This window comes from Plecotus auritus, assembly GCF_963455305.1.
Source record: "Plecotus auritus genome assembly, chromosome: 3".
In the NCBI taxonomy this organism is placed as follows: domain Eukaryota; kingdom Metazoa; phylum Chordata; class Mammalia; order Chiroptera; family Vespertilionidae; genus Plecotus; species Plecotus auritus.
In genome coordinates, this window is record NC_137772.1 from 132,256,695 (window position 1) to 132,279,399 (window position 22,705).

The 22,705-nt window shown below is 50.6% G+C and overlaps 1 protein-coding gene across 4 annotated transcripts in view; it reads left to right on the forward strand.

Moving 5' to 3' along the window:
* The window catches only part of TEAD4 (TEA domain transcription factor 4), a 73,524-nt gene that overhangs the window by 33,146 nt on the left and 17,673 nt on the right, over positions 1–22,705 (forward strand). For 3 of the 4 annotated variants that reach the window (XM_080662713.1, XM_080662712.1, XM_080662715.1), the window contains 6 exons: positions 15,261–15,325; positions 15,781–15,843; positions 18,484–18,612; positions 19,702–19,745; positions 20,259–20,314; positions 22,359–22,498. In XM_080662713.1, the coding sequence (XP_080518839.1) occupies positions 15,261–15,325; positions 15,781–15,843; positions 18,484–18,612; positions 19,702–19,745; positions 20,259–20,314; positions 22,359–22,498 (497 nt within the window). The remainder of the gene's footprint in view (positions 1–15,260; positions 15,326–15,780; positions 15,844–18,483; positions 18,613–19,701; positions 19,746–20,258; positions 20,315–22,358; positions 22,499–22,705) is intronic. The other variant, XM_080662714.1, reaches the window with a different exon arrangement.

Genomic DNA, 22,705 nt, shown 5'->3' on the forward strand with positions numbered 1-22,705 from the left:
GGGGGGCGTGTAGTTTAGCTGGAGAGCTGTCAGGGTCCCTGGTTGGAAAGCCATGACTTGTGCATAGGACTCTTCGCCGGATACGTCTTTGTGCTTTAAAGGGACAAATTGTTCGGCAAACAAGTGTGCAAGAAGCATTTAGCGAAGGGAACAAGCTGAGGTTGCTTGCAGGTCTCTGGGAAGGCCATGGAGGTAGTGGAATGTGGCAGAATCAGCAGATGCTTATTTGTTTGAGTGCTATGGTGCACCAGACTCTGGGTGCTGAGTTGTTTGTGTGTGTAGCAAAAAGTATATAATATTTGCCTTTTTAACCATTAGTGTGCAGTTCAGTGGCATGAAGTACATTCCCATTGTTGTGCAACCATCACCACCACCTACCTCCAGAACTTTATTATCATCCCTCCTGAACCTCTGTACCCATTAAATATTAACTCCTCACTCACCCCTTCCCCCAGCCCTGGCAGCCCCACCACTCTACTTTCTTTCTCTGTGGATATGACTGCTTTAGGTACCTCATATAGGAGGAATCATACAGTATTTGTCTTTTTGTGTCTGGCTTGTTTTACTTACTAACATTCCATTGTATGGATAGACCACTTTTTGTTTATCCATTCATCTGTTTTGTTTTTTTTTAATTTACATTTTTTTATTAAGGTATTATATGTGTACATATCTTACCATTGCCCCACCCCACCCCACTCCCATACATGCCCTCACCCGTTCATCTGTTGATGGATATTTGGGTGGATTTTAGTTTTATTTAGTTGTTATGGGTAGATATTTCTATTCTCACTTTACCTGTAAAAGAATTGGGTTAAGAGACTTTACATTCAGTCACCAGATGATGGTGACTGCGCCAGGGTTTAGTCAAGTCAAGTCCAAGTCTGTGGACTTCAGACAGACCTTGTGTTGGAATTGTTTGGCAGGAGAAGAGCTGTTGAGAAGGCGGTGGAGCAGGATGAAAAGGGTGTTTGGCAAACTGTCCTGGCCATGTTGATATCCCCTATGCAGAAAGACCAGGAGGCCACAGGGTCGGGGGATGGCACAGAGATTAACCTGGGAGGAGGAGAGAGCCCAGGAGCCTTGTGGTTACGCTAAGACAGAAGCACTCAGTGGCCTCTAATATCAATTATCCCTTTTACGTTTTCAAGGGAAGGAGGAATAATAATCTTTGCTTGCAGATGCAGAGAGAAGCTCAGAGAGGCCAGAGTTGATCCCAGAGTCTCTCAGGTAGTAAGCGAGAGAGCAGGGGCTAGAACCCAGTTCTCCTGCCTCCTCATATAGTGCTCCCCTATTGCCCTGAATGGCCTTTGTGAGCTGTACAAAGCCTCCCACCTGCTCCTGTCTTCTCCCCTGCCTAGCTCTCTGCTTAGCCCAGCCCCAGGTGGATCAGGCTCTGGGCATGGGCTGGAGGCTGCTCGGCAGTGTTGCTGACTCACCCAGCACCCATAGCACCTGTCCTACGTGAGTACAGATTCTGCTGGAGTCCAGACGCAGGCTTATCCTCATCTCTTCTTACCTGGCATGAGGTCTGGGCCAAGGAAGGACTGCGCAGGGAGTTGGTGGAGGGGCTCTCGGCAGGGGCTCCTGTCCATCTGGGAGGTATATATAGCTCTGAGCTCAGGCCCAGTGTGTGGGATGGACCCCAGGGAGGCAGAGGAAGAGGGCCAAGCTGACTCAGACACATCTCACTGAGGCTGCTCTCTTCTGTCTTCTCATCTCCCTTCGGGGACCCACTCTTGCCATCCTCCTGTGCCAAAGCCCCTGAGAGCCCTGGTCTTTACACTCCCCCACATCTAGAGGCCACCCGCTGTTTTCCAGGTGGCGACCCAGTGGGGCACAGGGTGGGAGCTGAGAACAAGCAGCAGGAAGAAGGCTTGGCTGAAGGACAGATAGCCTCTAGAGTGCTCAGAGGAAGGTTCTAGACCTGCCGACTCTGAGGACAGGAGTAGGCCTGCTCTCAGCCCTGGTCCTGCACGTCCAGAGGAGCACACTGTCGACGGCCAGGCAGACATGCAGATGCCATGCACAGCCACAGGACAGATTAACGCCTGTTATTTCTGAGCCCAGCCTCCCACACTTGTGGACCGGCTTCCAGGCCAGGGCTGCTAGCCCTCTCCTGTTCACGGCTGCTTTCATTTTTGCCCTGTCACTGTGTAACCCTTGCCCTGGCACTGACACACACTGATCATTCTGACCGCCTTCAGCCAGGCCTTGGCCTCTGGCCCCATGGGCAGGTGTGGGAAGATGAGCATGGGGCAACTTCTCTCCTCCATCTGCCCTCACACTCTGCCTTTCCCTCTCCACCAGCTCTGCCCTGGCCCTGCTGTCTTGCTTTCTCCCTCCTGCTTGCCAGAGCCTGTGGCTGGCTCTGTCTTCCTCTGTGCATTCCTTTTTGCACCCCCATGCCTCTCGCCCTCCTGGCGGTTGCTCTTAAATCTTTCTGCCTCTCTTCTCTCTCTGTATGTCTCTCTGCTTCTCTTTTCCTTGCTTTCTCCTCTGTCTGACCAGGTGCCTGTGGCCTAGACTGCCCATTCTTGTTAGCAGTCGGTCAGTTCTTAATACGTGCTCACCACTCTGAACCAGGCTGGGGCTGAGGTCTGTGGTCTAAACAATTTCATGGTTTAAGGGGAGAGGCAGGAGAAACATCTTTGGAGAGTAAATTAATGACATTTACATTGCACACAGCCATTAAACCAAAGGGAATTTTAATGGAAGGAAGTGGCACTTGAGCTGGTAGAGGAGGGAGGGAGGTGTGTGCTCAGACAGAAGAGAATGAGCATTGGCCCAGAGGCGGGACATTGCATGGTGATTTTGGGAAAGCACTGTGATAACGGACTACCAGAGGTGAAGGGAATCCTCATTTTGGATGTGTTACACAGCTAATGAGAGGTAGAGTAGGGACTGGACCCAAGTGGGGCTCTTGCCATTGAGACGATAAGACGTGGATCCAGGGAGTCACAGCCGAGCTTCTCCCCTACCCACCTCCTCACCACGTTCCTTGAATCCTTCCCTGCCCTTTGCTTGGTCACCCTCAGTTTCCAGCTCCTTCCATGCTCTCCTTTCTGGCTTAGAACCCGGACCTGTGCTTCTGGAGGCCTGATGATGTGAGCCTAGCTTCCAATTCACTCTCTGTTCCAATAGCCAGTGTGACCATGGGCAGGGTGTTCTCAGCATCAGTTTCCTCATTTGTAAAATGGGGATGATAATGATACTACCTTTTGGGGAGTGTATTTATTTATTTTATTGTGGGGAAAATATACGTTACATAAATTTCACCATTTTAATCATTTTTAAGTTTAGTGGCATTAAATACATTTACATTGTTGAGCTGCCATCACCACCATCTGTCTCCAGAACTTTTTCATGCCCCCCAACAGAAATTCCACACCTAATTAAACACTAAATCCCCATTCCCTTCTCCTCCAGCCTGTAACTACTTCTTCTCTCTTTTTAAAATATATTTTTATTGATTTCAGAGAGGAAGGGAGAGGGAGAGAGAGAAACACCAGTGATGAGACATGTTTGATCGGCTGCCTCCTGCACGCCCCCTACTGGGGACCAAACCCGGGACCGTTCAGTCTGCAGGCTGACACTCAATCCATTGAGCCAAACCAGCTAGGGCAGCCTGGTAACTTCTGTTCGATTTTCTGTCTATGAATTTGACTATTCTAGGTACTTTATAGAAGTAGAATTGTGTAGTATTTGTCCTTTTGTGTTGGGCTTATTTCACTTAGCACAGTGTCTTCAAGGTTCATCTGTGTTGTAGCATGTGTCTATTCTTTATCATATCCTCTGTTGTAAGGATATACCACATTTTGTTTATCCATTTATCTGTTGATGGACACTTGGGTGTTTCTACCTTTTGGCTCTTGTGAATACTCTTGCAATGAACATAGGTTTACAGGTATCTGAGTTTTTGCACTCAGTTCTTTTGGGTATATACCTAGAGGTGGAATTGCTGGATAATGTGCTAATTCTTAAATTTTGAGAAACTGCCACACTATCTTCCACCGTGGCTGCACCATTTTGCATTCTATCAGCAGTGCACAAGGGTTCCAATTTCTTCACATCCTTGTCAACACTTACTATTTTCCATTTTTTTTAATAGTCATCCTTGTGGGCGTGAAGTGGTGCCTCATGGTTTTGATTTGCATTTCCCTAATGATTAGTGATGTTGAGGTTCTTCTCACATGTTTATTGGAAGAATTCACTACCTTTTAGTATTGCTCCTGGGATGAGAGCACATAAGAGGTGCCCAGTGAACGGTACTTGGGTATAGAGCTGACTGGGACATGTCTTCCCTCAGGAGCTCACATTTGATTAAGGGAGTCAGATAAGAGCTCAGTGACTTTAGACAAGAACTCTGAGAAAGGTGCAGACCCCATGCACCAGGGCTTGGAGGCAGGAGTGGGCACACCCACTTGGGTGGGAATCAAGGAAGTTTCTTGGGCCGGTGGCCTTGCAGCCTGGGTAAGATTTCACCAGAAGCCTCAGAGCCCTCCAGGGACAATGGTGGTACTAGCTCAGATGTCAGGCCTAATCACTGCCTTCTCAGGCTTCAGGCACAAGTTTCTCCACAAATAGCCTCCTCCTCCTGCAGGTGTTTATGGCTTCAGCTGATCCCTGGACATAGGGATGGGCTGGTTGTGGAGGAAGGGCCAACCTCCCCCTCCTAGTCTGCAGAGGTGAGATGGGAGAGCTCATTGGGTGGTGAGGCTCCTGCCCTCAAGTTCTCAGCCCATTCCAGTTGTGAAGACTAATAACATCAGTTATAACAGGACCTTATTAACTATATGAACAATAATAGCTTTCTTTACTGACCTTCTGCTAAGTGGCAGGCACTTTACTTTATGCCATTTAATATGTTTGTGGCAAGGGAGGGCTGATGTTGAAAGGGAGTCAGTACAGAGGAAATGAGATACAGAAATGATTGAGGCAGGATTTTGCAGGTGGGATAGCAATTTTAGTGGTAATATATGGCTGAGGAAAAGCCTGGGGTGGTTGGCAGGGTGTGTGGGGAAGTTAGGAAAAGGTGGTGGTGACCTGTGGATCCTACATTGGGAATGCCCTACCGTCAGCCTGTGAGGAGGCCAAGGCTCCCTTTTGCATTGGCAGTCCTCACCCTGGTAGGGTGGGGCCGTGGATGTGAGCTGGGGATTGTTGGACACATGTCCTCTGACAGATGGGCCAGAGTCTGGTGGGTGTCCTTCCTAGCCCCACCCAGGTCTTCTCTAGGGTTGGCCAAAGCCACCTGCCACATTGCAATGCCCAGCTGCCCAACTGGCCTCCACCAAGGTCCAGGCTGGCCTCCTGCTGCCCCAGCATGTGCTCTCACCCACCAGAGGGGAGAAGGCTTGGGGTCTTACATCTAGTGACAGCGCTGGGTCAGGATACAGGTGTATTTCCCTCCCACTGACTCCTGGATTTTCTACTAGTTTCTGACTCTCCTTGCTCTTCCTTGGCTGCCTTCACTGTGGTTTCAGGGCTCTCCCTCTGGGTACATGCTCCCTACTTCTCTCTGCCTCTGCCCCTGACTCTGTGGGCTTCTTGATGTCTACATTATTTAGAGCCTATTGGCTTCCGTCAGCTCTGGGTACCACACACCATGAGAGGGACAATAGGTGAGCAGGCTCTTGGGCCTGGGTCAGGGCAAGGGGCAGTCAGACATCACCAAGGATTGACGTCATGCAGAGACCCAGAGAATTGGGGTTCAGTACAGACAGGAGGAACAGAATGGTGTCTTGCAGAGGAAGCTACCATCCCAGCCAGGGGCGGGCATCCATGGGTAAAAGCAGTCATCATGGAATAATCGTGAAGTCTTAGACATGGATATTTTGTGGCCCCTTCCAGGGTTGGGCAAACTTTTTGACTCGAGGGCCACAATGGGTTCTTAAACTGGACTGGAGGGCCGGAACAAAAGCATGGATGGAGTGTTTGTGTGAACTAATATAAATTCAAAGTAAAGGAGCGGAGGGGAGAGCAAGAGAACCCTCCGCTCTTTCGGCTCCGCGGGCCGGATAGAACAGCCGAACGGGCCGCGGGCCATAGTTTGCCCACAGCTGCCTTAGACCCTAAGAAACTGTGGCATTGAATAAATCACATTCTCCTTATGGGCTTCAGTTTATTCTTCCTTAGGCTAGCCCAGCGGTCGGCAAACTGCGGCTCGCAAGCCACAGTTTGCCACTCTGTTGACTAATGAGTTTGCTGACCACTGCTGTAAGGCACTACCCTTACCCAGAAATTTTGACTTCAGGTTAAAGACATTAGTACATTATTAAAATGTTTTTTAAGTGTTTTTCCCTAAGGCAGTGGTCGGCAAACTCATTAGTCAAGAGAGCGGCAAACTGTGGCTCGCGAGCCGCATGTGGCTTGTGAGCCGCAGTTTGCCGACCACTGGGCTAGACAGACCGTCTGGCATCACATGGTCCAGCCCCTGCTTCTGCGAGAGATAGACCTCGATCCTATGTTGAATAGAAGTAATGCTGAGCAGTAGTTAAGAGATAGACTCTGGAACCAGACTGCATGGGTTTGAATCTCAAACACATACTGGTCTGTGACTTTGAACAAGTTCTGCACCTCAGCTTCCCTGTCTGTAAAGGGAAGGTGACAGCCCCAGCTGCATAAAGCTATTGTAAAGATTGAAAGGGCAAGTGCAAATAAAGCTGTTAGAGTATGCATTCTTTGTTTGCACACATACCTGGTACATGTAAGTGCTCAATACGTGTTCATTATTGTTACTATTATTACAAGGGTGAAAGCAACTAAGCCTGGATTAGATGTCAGCTGGCCTGGAGGCAGTAGAATGGCTGGGTTGACCTCTGGAGGAACTCTGATTGCAGGAAGGAAGCTGTTCGGTCCCTCTTGGCTCAGTATACCCATAGAAACCCAGCACTTCAATCCCACCCAAGAGGGAATTCTCAACTGCTAGCATTACTTCCAACAAGCAGCATGAGACTGGATGGAAGCGGTCTGAGATGAGCCTGCAAGGGAGCGGAGAGTGCAGCTCCAGAGAAAGGGAGGAAGAAACACAATCTGAAACATTTACAGCCAGATGAGCCAGACTTAGACCCCTTGGGTTTGGCTCCTTGGCCCCACTGCTGACCTCTTGCCCAGGGTCAAGGTGGTCTGTCTGGTAGCAGAGCTCCTGAATGCAGCTCAGAGGTCAGAGGTAGTTGTGGGGTTGAGTGGGACTCCGTCTTCATGTTCTGGGGCTCCTTGTACAGGAGGTGGGTCATCTGGAATGCCTGGAGGAAGGGTCTCAGCCTCTGTGAAGGGCATGGGCATGCGCATGGGCTGCTGCAGAGGAGACACTCTGGGGGGCCAGGAGTTCCCATTCACTGAGCATCTTCTCTGTGCCACTTGCAGTGGCTGAGCCAGGACTCACACCCAGGCAGGCAGTCCTAGAGCTGCTGATGGATGGTCTGGGTGAGATTTTTTTACCTGTTTCCTCTTCTGGCAAACAGGTATAATTGCCTGTCTTTTTGTAGGGAGGGAGGTGGGTTTTCTATGAAGTTAAATGAGGCTCATGCTTGCATGGGCCCCTTCTAAATCCCTAAACTATTTTTAATTTATAAAGTAGTTTTATTGACATATAGTCGCTGTACACTAAACTATATATATTTGAAGTGGACAGTTTGATAAGTTTTGATGGATGAATACACCTGTGAAGCCATCAGCACCATCAAGAGAGTGAACATCGGAAACCAAGATGGCGGCATAGGTAAGCACCTAAACTGCTGCCTCGCACAACAATTTCAAAACTACAACTAAAAGACAGAACGGACACCATCCAGAATCACAGGAAAGCTGGCTGAGTGAAAATTCTACAACTAGAAGGAAAGAGAAAAGCTCACAGAGAATTGGAGGTACAGCAAAGGGTCTTTGTGCGCGCAGAGGGAAGGGTGGCTGAGAGCCTGGCTGACTTTCTCTGGCGGGAGGGGGAAGGAAGCCCCCGACCGCACTGAACCCCAGTTCCGGGCGAGCCCCTTGGGACCCACGCTCTTACGGGGAGAGTCTGGACTCTCGGGCAGAGACTCGGGAGCCGGGGAAGGCAGAGGTCTGAAGGCGCGCGCGTGCCAGTGCGCACAAAGGCTGCAGAGGTTGCCACAGGCTTTTCCTAGTGGAAGGGAGTTGGAGGCTCCTGACTGCACTGGGCCCCAGTTCTGACTGCACTGAACCCCGGTTCCAGGTGAGCCCCTGGGGACCCACGCTCTTATGGGGGGAGTCTGGACTCTCAGGCGGAGACTTGGGAGCCGGGGAAGGCAGAGGTCTGAAGGCGCGCACGTGCCAGTGCACACAAAGGCTGTGGAGGTTGCCACAGGCTTTCCCTAGCATAAGGGAGTCAGAGGCTCCTGACTGCACTGAGCCCCAGTTCTGACTGCACTGAACCCTAGTTCCAGGCGAGCCCCTGGGGACCCACGCTCTTGTGGGGGGAGTCTGGACTCTCGGGCGGAGACTTGGGAGCTGGAGAAGGCAGAGGTCTGCAGGTGCGCGTGTGCGCGCAAGGGCAAGGATGACGGGAAGCCAAGACTGTCTGCTCCGCCCCGAGACTCCACCCCATCCAAGCTGAGCACAGAGGCTATTGCAATTTGGCAAGTCTAATCCTATAAGGCTGTCTCCAGCACCGAACTTCTTCCAACATAGACACAGCTGATCCTTACAGCCAACTGGCCTGGAGGTCAATTCCTCCCAGTGATACCAACAACAATAAAGACTTAATTACAACAAGGCTGTACACACAGTCCACAAAGGGGTGCACCAAGAGTGTCCACCTCAGGTTAACTGGGGGGGCCGACCCACTGGGCCATATAGGAAACCTAGCACACAAATCTACCCTACCAACTCAGGGAAGCAGTGAAAATGCGGCGTCAAAGAAACAGATCACAAACGAAAGAAATGGAGGAAAACAAACGACTGGATATAGAATTCAAAACCACGGTTATAAGGCTTTTCAAGAATATCCTAAAAAAGGCCGAAAAATATAACGAGACCCTCGAGGATATGAAAAAGGACCAACTAGAAATTAAACATACACTGACTGAAATAAAAAATATTATACAGAGACCCAAAAACAGACTAGAGGAACACAAGAATCAAGTCAAAGAATTGAAATACAAAGAGGCAAAAAACAACCGAAAAAGCAAAAAGCAAAAAAAAAAAATCCAAAAAGTTTAAGAGAGTGTAAGAAGACTCTCGGACAACTTCAAGCGTACCAACATCAGAATTATGGGGGTGCCAGAAGAAGAGAGAGAGCAAGATACTGAAAACCTATTTGAAGAAATAATGACTGAAAACTTCCCCCACCTGCTGAAAGAAATAGACTTACAAGTCCAGGAAGCCCACAGAACCCCAAACAAAAGGAATCCAAAGAGGACCACACCAAGACACATCATAATTAAAATGCCAAGAGCAAAAGACAAAGAGAGAATATTAAAAGCAGCAAGAGAAAAACAGTTAATTACCTACAAGGGAGCACCCATACGACTGTCAGCTGACTTCTCAACAGAAACTATGCAGGCCAGACGGGAGTGGCAAGAAATTTTCAATGTGATGAATAGCAAGAACCTACAACCAAGATTACTCTACCCAGCAAAGCTATCATTCAGAATTGAAGGGCAGATAAAGAGCTTCACAGATAAGAAAAAGCTGAAGGAGTTCATCACCACCAAACCAGTATTATATGAAATGCTGAAAGGTATTCTTAAAGAAGAGGAAGAAGAAAAAAGTAAAGAGAAAAATCATGAACAACAAATACATATCTATCAACAAGTGAACCTAAAAATCAAGTGAATTAAAAACCTGAGGAACAGAATAATCTGGTGAATATAATAGAATCAGGGGCATAGAAAGGGAGTGGACTGATAATTCTCAGGGGGAAAGGGGAATGGGGGGTTCATGAAGAGACTGGACAAAAATCATACACCTATGGATGAGGACAGTGCGGGGGAGGTAAGGGCAGAAGGTGGGGTGGGAACCGGGTGGAGGGGAGCTATGGGGGGAAAAAGGAGAAACAATTGTAATAATCTGAATAAAGATTTATTAAGAAAAAAAAAAAAAAGAGAGAGAGAGTGAACATCTCCATCTTAACCTAAAATGATCTTAACTTAATTTTGTATTTGTATTTTAAGTTCTTTTTCTCAAAAGAGAGCCTACCAATTTTTAGATGCTTTAGGCCCCACCAAAATCTGGATTTGCTCCTGTATAGAGAGAATCAACTGAGACCAGGATAAGAAAGCACTTTGAAAGTTCTTTCTGGCTAATCAGAAGTACCGTGGAACCTCAGCTCTCAAACTTAATTCATTCCAGAAGGCTGTTCGAGAAGTGATTTGTTTGAAAACCAAATCATTTTTTCCCATCCTATATAATAAAGATGTAATATGTAAATGGTTATATTTGCATAACAACCGGATCACGGACCAGCAGGAGGGTGGGCCAGCGAGCTACAAGAAGACAGTGGAGAGCTACAGGAGGGGGCAGGGCAGCAAGCTATGAGGAGGGTGCAGGGGGTGGAGGGAGCTACAGGAGGGCGGCAGCGAGCTACTGGCTACAAGTGGGCAGTGGAGAGCTACAGGAGGGGCAGGGCAGCAAGCTATGAGGGGGGTGGGGTGAGCTACTGGAGGGTGGCAGTGAGCTGCTGGAGAGCTGCTGGCGCACGGATTCGTGCGCAGGGCTACTAGTTAGAAATAATGTAAATTGTTCCGTTCCAGACCCCCAAATGATTCCGTTTTAACCTTTCATATATACAGTATAAGTGTAATGTACTGTTTAATCTGTAAATAAACACTTCTTTTCTTAAATTATTGAATCACCCCCTATTAGCCTTAAAGGAATCACGTTCAGCACTCATCCAGGGGTGTCAGCATGCAGCATCTTTGCTTGCTTCATATATCACTGTCTCTGCAATGCTGTCACTGGCTAACTGCTTCCCCTTTATCCAAATCAACAACAGTTTTTCTACCTCTTTAATTGCCTGTGATCATTATTTCTTTCACACACTTACCAACATTAGCACTCTTGATGGCCTTTAAAATTGTGCTAATAGTTGATTTCCCCAGCAACTAAAGCATTTTCTCCTTTGTTTGTTGCCTGAGAGATGCTTTTTGTCATATAGACATTAGAGAAATGAGGTTTGACTATAAAGGGTTATTTCGTTTATTTAACTCACACCTTTCCCTTAGAAGCTAAAGCACTTTATGGGACATCTAACCAACATCTCATCCTTCTTCTCTTGTCATTCATTTAACAAATATTTATTGGGAGCCTACTATGTGCAGGCAGTTTCTAGGTGTAGAGCAAGCATGTCAAACTCAAAGGCTAACATGGGCCAAATAAACAAGGTTTAAGTTTAGGTGGGCCACAAAAAAAAAAAGCTTCAATTTTCATAGAAACATGAGTAATCGTTAACATAAAATAATAGAACATTTTAATAAAAATTAATACTTTTTCTTTAACATTAACTTACTAGACACTGAATAACTGCACAGATTAATAAGGATAATGCAAATAAACTTATTTTTCTTGTTCTCCGAAAGTGAAATATTTCCTATTGTGCACACCAAACAAGTCAGTACAAGACTAATGACATGGCAATTGGCTGCTAAGATATTTGCTGCTAGCATTAGAGGAGAGAAATTGTGCGCCTGCGCGTAAGGGAAATGAATGCAACACGATTATAGTAATCAGTCATGAGCAAACGTTGTAGTTCGTTATCAATAATTATGTATAACAGGATATTGTAAAAATTAAGTTACGAAATTTTTATTAAAATGTTTCTTACATTATATTGGCTGGGCCGCAAAAATATTCGTTGTGGGCCACGAGTTTGACATGGTTGGTGTAAAGCAGTGGTCGGCAAACTCATTAGTCAACAGAGCCAAATATCAACAGTACAATGATTGAAATTTCTTTTGAGAGCCAAATTTTTTAAACTTAAACTTCTTCTAACTTCACTTCTTCAAAATAGACTCGCCCAGGCCATGGTATTTTGTGGGAGAGCCACACTCAAGGGGCCAAAGAGCCGCATGTGGCTCGCGAGCCGCAGTTTGCCGACCACTGGTGTAAAGTATAAATAAGTAAATAAACAGACAAAAATCCCTGTTCTGGGAGGGGGGCGGGCGGTGAAGGATTAGAAAAGACAAATGAGAGAAGAAAGCTGGGACTAGGTGGGATGCTGCCCTCTCTGATGGAGAGACAGCGCCACAGACTGCAAGTCTAGTCTTTATTTTATAGCCGGATTCCAAGAGGAGTGGTCAAGATGTTTACAACGTTCTCACGGGTTTCAGGTTTCGAATCTACTCAATTGCATGCACCTGATCAAGCTTTGTTTGCTTGCTGCACCTCCTGCAGCCTATATCACTTAGCCACGTGGGACCACAGGTTCCTACCATAAGGTCAAGCTTACAACTATAGCCTTTGGCTATTGCTGGGACTTGCATGTGGCTTTGCCTTGAGAGGATTGTACCCTCTCATTAGTCCCAGGCTTGAACCTGTCCAAACACTGTGGCTTCTCTCCACACTAGAAGCTTTCCTCCCATGGGAGTGGGGATGGACAGTGCCCTACATTAGTATATCGATCCCATGGTATGTTAGAAGGTGCTATGGAGATTAGTGAAACCTGGAGCATAAAGGGTGGGCAGGAGGTGATCTCAGCTTTCAGTGGGGTGTTCAGGGAAGATGTCCCCAAGACAGTGGCATCTGAGCAAAGAAGCCATCAAGGATATGTGGGTCTCTGGGACAGAGCACAGGATGCACAAAGGCCCTGAGGTGGGAGTGGGCCTGGCATGTTCCAGGAACAGCGAGGAGACCCGATGGTGGGTGGCATGAGATCAGAGAGGGGCTGAGCTGGGGACCAGGTGGACATATCCTGTGGGGACTTCCAGGACATTGTAGGGGCTTAGCCACTTTTAATCTGAGGGAGATGGGAGGCCATTGGAGGGTGTTTGAGCCTCAGGATCCCTGGCCACTGTGTTGAGAATAGACTGGGATCAGGGAATTCAGGTAGAAGGCTTTCATCACAGTCCATCCCAGAAAGTGGGCAGGAGGGAGGCAGGCGCTGGACCATGCAGGGTGAGGTATGAGAAGTGGCTGGATTCTAGATACAGTTATCTTCAGATAGAGCCGTCCGCATTCACTAGTGCACTAGTGGACTCATCTCTTCATTCATTCATTTGACAAATACGTGCCAGGTATTGGAGATGTAGACTTGAATGGAGATGTGGCCCCTTCCTTTGAGGTGTTGGGAATTTAACAGGAAAAGATAGATGGAGAATTGATAAGCTGCTCCCTGTGTACAAGGTGTGGGCTAGAGAAGCAGAACTAGAATTATACCCCAGATGGTCCCCAAGCCCTTCCAAGCTAGTATCTATCCCTGCCTTCCCCATCCCTCCAGCTTCCCACCAACCCCAAGACTCCAGCTTGTTCTTCTCAACACCACACCCTTCAGCACTGCAACTAACCTCTGGACTCTCAGGAACCTTCTCTCTGCCTCACTCTTTTCTTTACCCCTGGACTGGTCTCTGAACTAGACTGCTTACAGGGACCTGGAACATTTTACCTTCATTTTACAGAAAAGGAAACTGAGCTATAGAGAGCTCTATTAAGCCAATGTTAACGTCATTTTCCTAAGTCTATTAAAATTTGGTTGGAAAATCTGGTGGCAAATCCTTTAAAGGGCCTGGATTTAAAGAGAGAAGGCAGTTGAAGGTCCATAGAGGAACCGACATGTGGAGGTCCCATAGCTCATGTGTGGAGCTGCTAGGCTAGAGCCTGGCTCCCAGCTCCCAGTTCTGTGACCCGTTTTCAGTCCCTCGTGTGATGACTTAGCTCTCTTGCCAATGAAAAAAAGCATTTCTAACTGCAGCAGGAGTGCCTCTAGTGAGACATGGGGCGGGACGCTCACTGGACTGCCCAAGGAGCCTGTGGAATACCTTGCCCTGGAAAGCTTTGAGAAGAGACATCTTGCTGGATCTTGGTTTTAGGTACAGACCAGCCCACAGGGTGGTGTCCCCAGGGTCTGGTCCTTCCCTTCCCCCTTCCCCTGACACAGACAGACCAGTGCTTCCAGGCCAGCAAGTTCTTCTGGCAGATGAGACCTCCTGAGGGTGGCCTCTTAATTCAGCCTTGGCAGTGGGGAAAGGTCAGCTCGGGGGGGCCAGCGTGGCCTTGGCTGTGCTCTCTTTTTACAACCCAGGTGGTGGATAACCCACTCGTCCTGCCTCTCCCTGCACCAGCAGCTTCCTTACTCATAGCCACAGCCCTCCAGGCTCAGCGAGCCTAGCAGGTCAGAGCAGGCTGGCGGCTGGGCCTTCTGGCCCCAGAGTTGAAATAAGGAAGTGATAGCTGCCGCTCAAACCCTTTCTCCCTCCCTCTCCCCAACCTAATGCCCTTCTTTATGGTCAAATCCTCCCAGTAGTCAAGGTCCAGCTGGACGCTCACCTGACCACCCAGCCTGAACTGACCACTCGTTCTCAGAGCACACTGCCTGTTGCCTGTCTGTAGCACGAGCTGGAGCTATTGTGTGGACACATGTCTCTCCCCAGCTAGGTGGTGAGCTCTTTGACCCAGGGACCCCTTTTCATAATCTCATTTATGATAACAGGGCACTTTTCCTGGGTCTCTCTAGCATTAGCCTCTAGGATGTAGACCTGTTTTGACTGGTCTCCTCAGAGCCATAGAGTGGAAGTGTGGTTGGCCTGGGTTTGTTTATCTGAGTTAAGGGCCTCAGACCTCCTCTGGGGATAGTCAGTGTGTCAGCATTTATGTTCCCATGCTCCCTTCTTCACACAGACAGGACATCTTGTAAGGGCCTGTGCATTTGTGGAGGTGGTAGGAACTGTGGGAGTTGCACAGGGAAAAGGCCAAGGCCCAGGCACTTCCTTGCAGCCTCTCAAATGTGCAGAAGGCCCAGGAGAAGTGGGAGCAGAGAGGCAGCTGTCAGGCTGTCATGGGCAGAGGGGAGGAGGTGACCACATGATAAGGAGGAAGCTCTGAGAGGGCGCCTCAAGCTGTGCATCCAGCAGGAGGCCATGGCCCTGGAACCTACTTGTTCTCAGGTGACCAGCCCACCAGCAAGGCCTCAGCTTCCTCTTGCTGCTGGGATATCCCTGGGATCCAAGGATGGCAAGAGGGAATTTGCATAGTCCTCACCCCAGGTACCCACTCAAGGTGGGCAGAGGGTGCCGGAAGGGACCTTTCAGATCCTCTCATTTGCCTGCCTTTTATCCTTCTCCTCCCACTGATGGCTCTTTGTTTCTCCACAGGTCGGAATGAGCTGATTGCTCGTTACATCAAGCTCCGGACCGGGAAGACCCGCACCAGGAAGCAGGTGGGCCCTGGGAGACGGGTATGGGTCCCTGGGCAGGCACCCCAGCACCAGCCTGCTCCCAAGGTGGGCCAGGTCCTCCTCAGGACTAAGTGTAGGCTCTCAGTGGGACCAGCTTGGATGGGTTGTCTCTTTCTGGTGTGCCACGGACAGTTCATTTTCCCTGCTGTCCCTGGTTTTCCTGGGGAGTCAGCAGCCCCCTCCCCATTCTTCTCCAAGACAGCAGAGAATAGAAAGCAAAGCACTGGAACTGCACTTTTATTTATTGCCCAACTGTGGATTAGAGGACTGAGGGCCCCTCATTGACTGACCCTTTCTTTCATTCATGCATGCATCCATTTACTCATTTAGTCCACAGAAGTAGATTGAGGCCCATGGAGAGCTGAGGGTCAGGGACCCAGGATGGGGAGCTAGGCTGTCTGGGAAGTATGGTCAGGAACCTTCTCTTCTTGCCATAGGTCTCTAGCCACATCCAGGTGCTGGCTCGTCGCAAAGCCCGTGAGATCCAGGCCAAGCTAAAGGTAAGGACCATGGCAGTTGTGGGAGGAAGGACCTAGGGCACAGATGGGGCCGTTTTGGGAAGTTGGGGCTCTTTTTCCAGCAGGAAAAGGCTTCCCTTTGTGTTTAGGGGCTGGCTGCTTGTGTGTGGAGCCAGCATGCTTCTTGGTATTGGTGAGAGTGGGATTCAGCCTATAACCTCTCCTATCCACACAAGGAGGGACACTTGACCTTAGAGCCATGTGTGTGACTACCAGGCTCCACAGCATCCTGGGGCCTCAGGTCAGTCTCCTGCTGTGCCCCCTATCCCCAGGGGCAGTGCCCTCACCAGATCACAGCAGAACACCTTCCAGACCCCACTCCTTGAAGCCTCCTAGAGCCCCCTGGCTAGTGCCATCAGCTGGCGCCTCCAGGGTGGTCAGGCATGGGAAGCATTGCTGTGGGTGGTTTGGATGCTGCTGTGGGAGCAGGTGGAATTCCTTCCCACGCCCTGCTCTCTGGGACTGGTAGTTCCTTCCCCTCCCTGGATCAGCCCCTCCTTGAGTGACAGGTGACTGTTCTGTGGAGGGCCAGCTGCTGGCAGCATTCCCCTCGGGGCGGCCCTGCTCCCCACAGGACTCAGGCCTCTCGGACCCTGGCCAGGGGGCCCTTTTGGAGGAAGCATTGCATGGAGGTGTTAAGTCTCTCCAGCCACTTGGTAAGAAGAGCTAATAACATTTGGGGGCATTAGACTAAGACCAGCAGTTTACAAACAATTTTTGTAAAGCAGTATAAGTCCCTTTAGTTTTGTTTCCCCCAAACAAATATTACCCCAATTTGTTATTAAAGGAACTACTCGGGTCAACACTAGGTTGGTGAGGAACAGACCAGAGGCCAGAAACTCCCTCCTTCTATTCACCTCTCATGCCCATGGCTCTTGAATCCCAAAGTACCTCAGAACCCAGTTTAAAAGCCCTGGACTAGATGACCTTGAAGGTCCTGTGTGGCCCAGTAGTTCACGACCCGACTCTAGAGGTTCTGAATGAGTGGGTGGGGATGCCTAGGAAGCCACACCCTCCCGCTTTTAAGCTTTTTCCTCCTGCCATCAGCCCAGCTGTCCCCCACCCCCTCTGTCCCTGGACAGCTGGCTGGGCCTCAGCTGTTCATGCCTCCCTCTCAGGCTGGCACATGCTCCTCCAGGCCACCCTGAGGGTCCTGGAGCCCATCTTGCCCCTTGTTTCCCCCTCTGGTCTGCCTCTGACTCACTGGGACCCTGGGCAGGGACCAGAGTTGGGAACAGACTTTCCAGTGTTCTGTTTAGAGTCATTGAGGGGAACTTTTAGTTCCATTGGGGCCTGGCTGTGCGGCTCACATTTGCTTAGAGGAATTGCACTTCTCCTTGTCCATAGACTCTAACTTGGAGCCTAGAGACAACCACTGGGCAGACATCAGGGAGCCACGAGCCCCTTAAATAATATGCAGATTTTCATACTTATGTGGAGAGTGGCCTGAGGATTTCATCATATTCTCAAAAGGGTTTCAGAGCAAAGTCAGGTAGAAATCCTCCGGGTTTCAGGCTTGATCTGGCCTGACTCTGCCTTGTGCTGCATGAGCTTAGATGAATCACTGCCCCTTCCTGAGCCCCATCCAGTCTTCCCATCTGTAAATGACAGGGTAGGCAAAGTAGTATCCAATAAGCATACCCTCAGGTGAGGGTAAAAAGCATTATTAGTACTGTTAGTATTATTAGCAATGTCATAAGTGCTTATCTAAGTGCTGTCATAAGTGGTGTGGGGGTGAGCAAGCCTGTGCAGGTGAATCCATTCTTCAGGTTGGACCCACGGAGGGCAGACAGCCAGTGGTTATGGTACATCCTGACCTATAAAGGGCAGGGAGTGCTGGGGGCCCCCACAGGGCAGGATTGAGACAGTGGGGTCACAGGAGATTGTCCGTGCCTCCAAACAGCCCATGTGACCAAGGACGACCCCCTGCTCATTCAAGGGGGATCCGACAGAATTATGTATTATCTGCCGTGAGCCAGGCTGCCCCAGCCACCAGTGGTGTGGGGATGAGCAAGAACTGAAAGGTTCCTGTTCTCAACTTGTGGTCGCCAGAGGGGAGGGGAGAGGGTGGAAAAGGTGAAGGGGAATAAGTAGTACAAACTTCCAGTGATAAAATAGATAAACCACAGGGATGTAATGTACAGCACAGGAATACAGTAATACTGTGATAACTTTGCATCATGACAGATGGTTACTAGACTAAGTGTGGAGATCATATTGTAAGGTATGTGTCAAGTCACTGTTTTGTACATCTGAAATTAATATACTATTGTATGCCACCTGTACTTCAATAAAAAATTGTTTCTTAATCTGAAAAATAAGTACATAAATGGAAATATATGGTCTAGCAAATGGTCTTCAGAGTCTCTTTAAGTGCTAGTCAAATAGGCAGGGCAAGTAATGTGCCTCTTTGACAGATGAAGAAACTGATCTGAGAAACCACGTGACTTGCTCAGAGTCACAAAGCAAAGTAATAGCTTTGCAAGAACATAAGCCTGTTCCCTGGGGGCCTGCCTAGTCCAGGGCTCTGGCCATGGATAATGGGACAGCTTCCCTGACCACAAGCCCTCCCTGCCTCGCCTCACCGCTGCTGAGGCCCTCCCCTCCACTGTCTTCCCCCAGGATCAGGCAGCTAAGGACAAGGCCCTGCAGAGCATGGCTGCTATGTCGTCCGCCCAGATCATCTCCGCCACAGCCTTCCACAGTAAAATGGCCCTCGCCCGGGGCCCTGGCTGCCCAGCAGTCTCAGGGGTAAGTGGGGCTGCCTGGAGCCAGAGGCCAAACCAGCCTCTCCTTCTCGCTCCTCCCCCTTCTGCAGAGCCAGAGCACTGGCCAGACCAAATTTCTCTTGCTTGAGACCTCTCAGGCCAGGCGAGCCAGGGGGAAGGAGGGACCAAGGACCGAAGGGCCATGCTGGGTGGCAGCTCAGCTGGTATTGGAACTACCTTCCTGGGGGTATTGGAGACCTTTCACAAGGGACAGAGTCGCCCCAATTAGCTGACCACCCAAGAAGCTCTACAGAGTTGGCCTAATGGACAAAAGGGGAAGCTGAAGTCGTGGGGACGGGGGCTGAAGCCGGGGCTCTGGTGCAGCACCAGCGTGACTCTGAGTGGCCCTGCCACTTGGCCTGGTCCCCACTCCTCCCTCGGGTCCCCACTCCTTCCAGCTGCAGGGCTGATGTCCATCAACAAACTCTTGTTCGAATTTTAAATGTTTCGGCCTAAGAACTGGCCTCTCAGCCATGGCCAGGGGGCTCACACTTTCAGAAAGGTCCCGAAAGGCTCCTTCTTTCCAGGGCTGTGTCCTCACAGGGTTTTCTTGGCTGTAGGGACTAAACGGGTCTTCAAGAGCTGCCCTAGAGGCAGTGACAGGCCCTGTCCTGGGCTCGGTGAAGCTCATGTCTAGCATTTTCTCAAAGGGTGTTCCAGAGAGCATTAGTCCACAGAATGTTTAGATAGATATGACACAAAGTGATTCTATGCTTAAGTTTGGGGCACTTAGAACTGACTTGGTTTCCTGACTGTAGGGCTGTTCAGAGCCTTACGTGCTGCTGTGCACTGTGGATCTCTCTCTCGTGGCGGAATACGAGATGCTGTTTACCAAGCGGGGTGCTTCTCCCAGGGAGTACCGTGTCAGCAGAGCGTGTCCAGAGACTGGAGTGCCTTGAGACACACTGGGACGCTGCTATAGCCAAGGTCTAGACAGTAGCAGTAACTCTCTCCCTGTACCCACTGGCCCAGACTCCAGCTCACCTTCCAGCTGAGGCCACAGCACCGTCTCCCCACACCAGGGCCCTTGTGCACGTGGGCTATGCTGACTCTACGCTTTTTGCCTCCTCAGTTTTGGCAAGGAGCTTTGCCGGGCCAAGCCGGAACATCCCACGAGTGAGTATGGTCTGCTACCAGCTGCTCCCTGAACTGACCTGGAGTGCATAAACTCAAGAGGTTGAGCCTGGGCCGCAGAGTGGGACAAGGCTGCAGTTTGGGGTCTACCTTTTATTACGGCCTTGAGCTTGGGGATCCGGCTTTCCTGCTCTCAGACAGCAGCTCAGTCTACCCTGTGGACACCCTCCGGTGGCATTTGCCAAAACACCAGTCTGTCCAAGGGGTAGCAGGGCCAGGGGTTGGGACCCCAAGGGAACTAGGCTAGGAACCAGGGCTCTGGCTGGTTTGGAAGGGAGGGACAAGAGAGGGGTGGGTTTTTCAGTAGACATGCTGCTTCTGTGGATCAACCCTGAAACACGAGGGAGTTGGCAGGAGAGGAAGTGGGAGGCCAAAGCTACCAAGGCCACTGATGACCAGACCACCGGCCTGCCACACACAGAGCGATGGATGCTGCTGGAGGCTCTGGGGCTGCATCCTGCCCAGGGCTTACACCTCCTCTCTCCCCTCCCGCAGTGTGAAACCTTTCTCTCAACAAACCTACACTGTCCAGCCTTCGCTGCCTCTGCCAGGTGGGTCTGCAGTGAACAGCTCCCTGCCCGTCGCACCCCTGCAGCTCCCGCCTCCAGGTCCCAGGTGCCTGGCAGCTGGAAAGGGAACCCTTAATAGCAGAGGGAACCCTTCCTGGGAAGAGGCCCGGAGCACGCGCAGGTCCAGCAGCTGGGCCAGCACAGGAGCTCACCCCCTTGCACTGCTCAGGTGACCAGCTCTGTCCTTGCCTCTTTCTCATGAGGGTCCCTCACATGTTCCACTCTGCAGGGCAAGAAGGATCCTCACCCTTCAGTACCTTTTCTGGCTTGGGGAGTAGCTGCTGCCCACATTCTGCCTGGCCTTTCCTGCTCTAAGGGCTGCCGCCTGGGTTCCTCCCAGCCCTGTGCAGTCTACCTTCTCCTGTCCTTGCCTCACTGTCCTTGCTCAGGCCTTCCTAGATCTTGCCCCTGGATTACGGCGGCAGCCTCTTACCGGCTCCAGGTCTCCAGTCTCTTCCCTTCACCCTGTAATCCCCCTAGTCATCTTTTTAAAGCACCCAATTCAACATGTTGCTTCTACGCGTGGAACCCTATAATGGCTCTGGTGCCTTCAGGATACAATGTGAGCTGGTAGGACTTGCAGGGCTCCCCTGTTAAACCTCACCTTTCTCCCCTCTCCTTCCCTCCCCCACCACCGCCCTCCCTGCCTCAGCGCTGTGGCTCAGGCCCACGTCCCCCGAGATTAGGCGCCCTGCTGTTGGCGCCTGAGCACTCTGCACCCCCGCCCAGCATCTGACTGTGGTCATCTGTGTGGCTGATTTGTCCACCTTTCCAGTATCCTGTCCTGCCGGCACTCAGCAGATCCTCGGGAAGCATGCTTGAACAAATGAATGAATGACTCAGCTGATGCTTTAAGCACAGGCTAATGTGTCTGTCCAGCTCGGCCCTCCGCCACCCCTCTGGCTACCATTTCTTCTCCACCTCCCTTCTTGGACCTCAGCACATGGGGCCTCCATTCATCAGACACCCAGCCTGGAAGGAACACTAGTGCCGTCCGCGCGGCCTCGTTGCTCTCTCGTCCATCAGTCTCCAAGGCCTGGGCTTGTCCTTGCTTCATGTCCCTCTGTGCCCTCCTCTTCACTCCACTGCATTTAGTTCATATCCCGTAGGACTGTGCTTCTGACCTGCCTTGCCCACCCTGCCAGTCCTCCAAAGAGGAATAGGGTCTTTCAGAAATGCAGAGCTGAGCATTTCCCTGCCCTGCCTAAAATCCTGTCCCTCTCCCAAACCCTTAGACTAAAATTCACACTTCTTAGCCCAGCCCATCTCTTCAGCCTTGTTCCTGCCCCTGGTACAAACCTGCCCTTCTCTCCAGTTCTACCACAGACTGGAGTTTCCAAACTCATGGAGCATCTCACAGCCCCCAGACCTTTGCCTCTGCTGTGTCCTCTGCTCGGAACGCCCTTTCCCTGGCTTCACCTGCTGCTGTCTCCTTCTGCGTCATAACTTCTTTCAAGCGTCACCTTCAGAAAAAACTTTCCTGAACACCCTGAGTTGGACTAGGAGCTCCTCTTTGGTGCTGAGTGTATACCCTGTCGATTTTAATCCCATTCATGACTTCCTTTACTGCACACCTGTATCAGAGTGCCTATCCTGGGCCAGGCACTGCTTAGTGCTGGAGAGAGAGCAGGGAATCCCACAGGAGACGTTCTCTTCCCACAGGGCTACATCATTGTGGTTAATGATGGTCTGGTAGCTCCGCTGGACCAGAAGCTCCTTGAGGGCGAGAACCCAGCAGAGCCTGCTCTAGAAGCCCTTTCGGCCCAGCAGGCATTCAGTCTCTCTGGAGTGTGGGGCAAGGGGACTTAGTTGTACCAGGCAGGCTAAGCCCTCCCCCCACCGGGGCTGCTCCTGGACTTGCCAGCCAGTGCTTTGCTCTCCCCTCCACCACCCCTGTCAGAGCCCATTTAGGGGAGATTGGTGATTCCCTTGCTAGCATGGTCTCACCGGTGGGCCTGGGGTCCTCACAGAGGCTGTCGGCAGGGAGGGCGAACAGGCTCACATGTGCCTCTCCCACTGCCTGCAGGGTTCGAGTCTCCTTCAGGAGCCGCCCCATCGCCCTCAGCACCCCCAGCACCCCCATGGCAGGGCCGCAGCGTGGCTAGCTCCAAGCTCTGGATGCTGGAGTTCTCTGCCTTCCTGGAGCAGCAGCAAGACCCTGATACGGTAGGTCCTGGTCCCTGTCTGGCTGCTCTTTCACCGTGGAGCTCCCCCACCTTCTCCAGCTCTTGTTCCGCCTGCTTCTGGCTTCCTAGCCCAACCCTTCTGCCCCACTCAGCTGTGGGCTTGAATTTAGGTTCCTCATTTCTTTACAGTCTTTCCTTCCCTTGAACCTTTCTCCCCTTTTCCTTTCCTTTCTCAAGCTACCTCCCT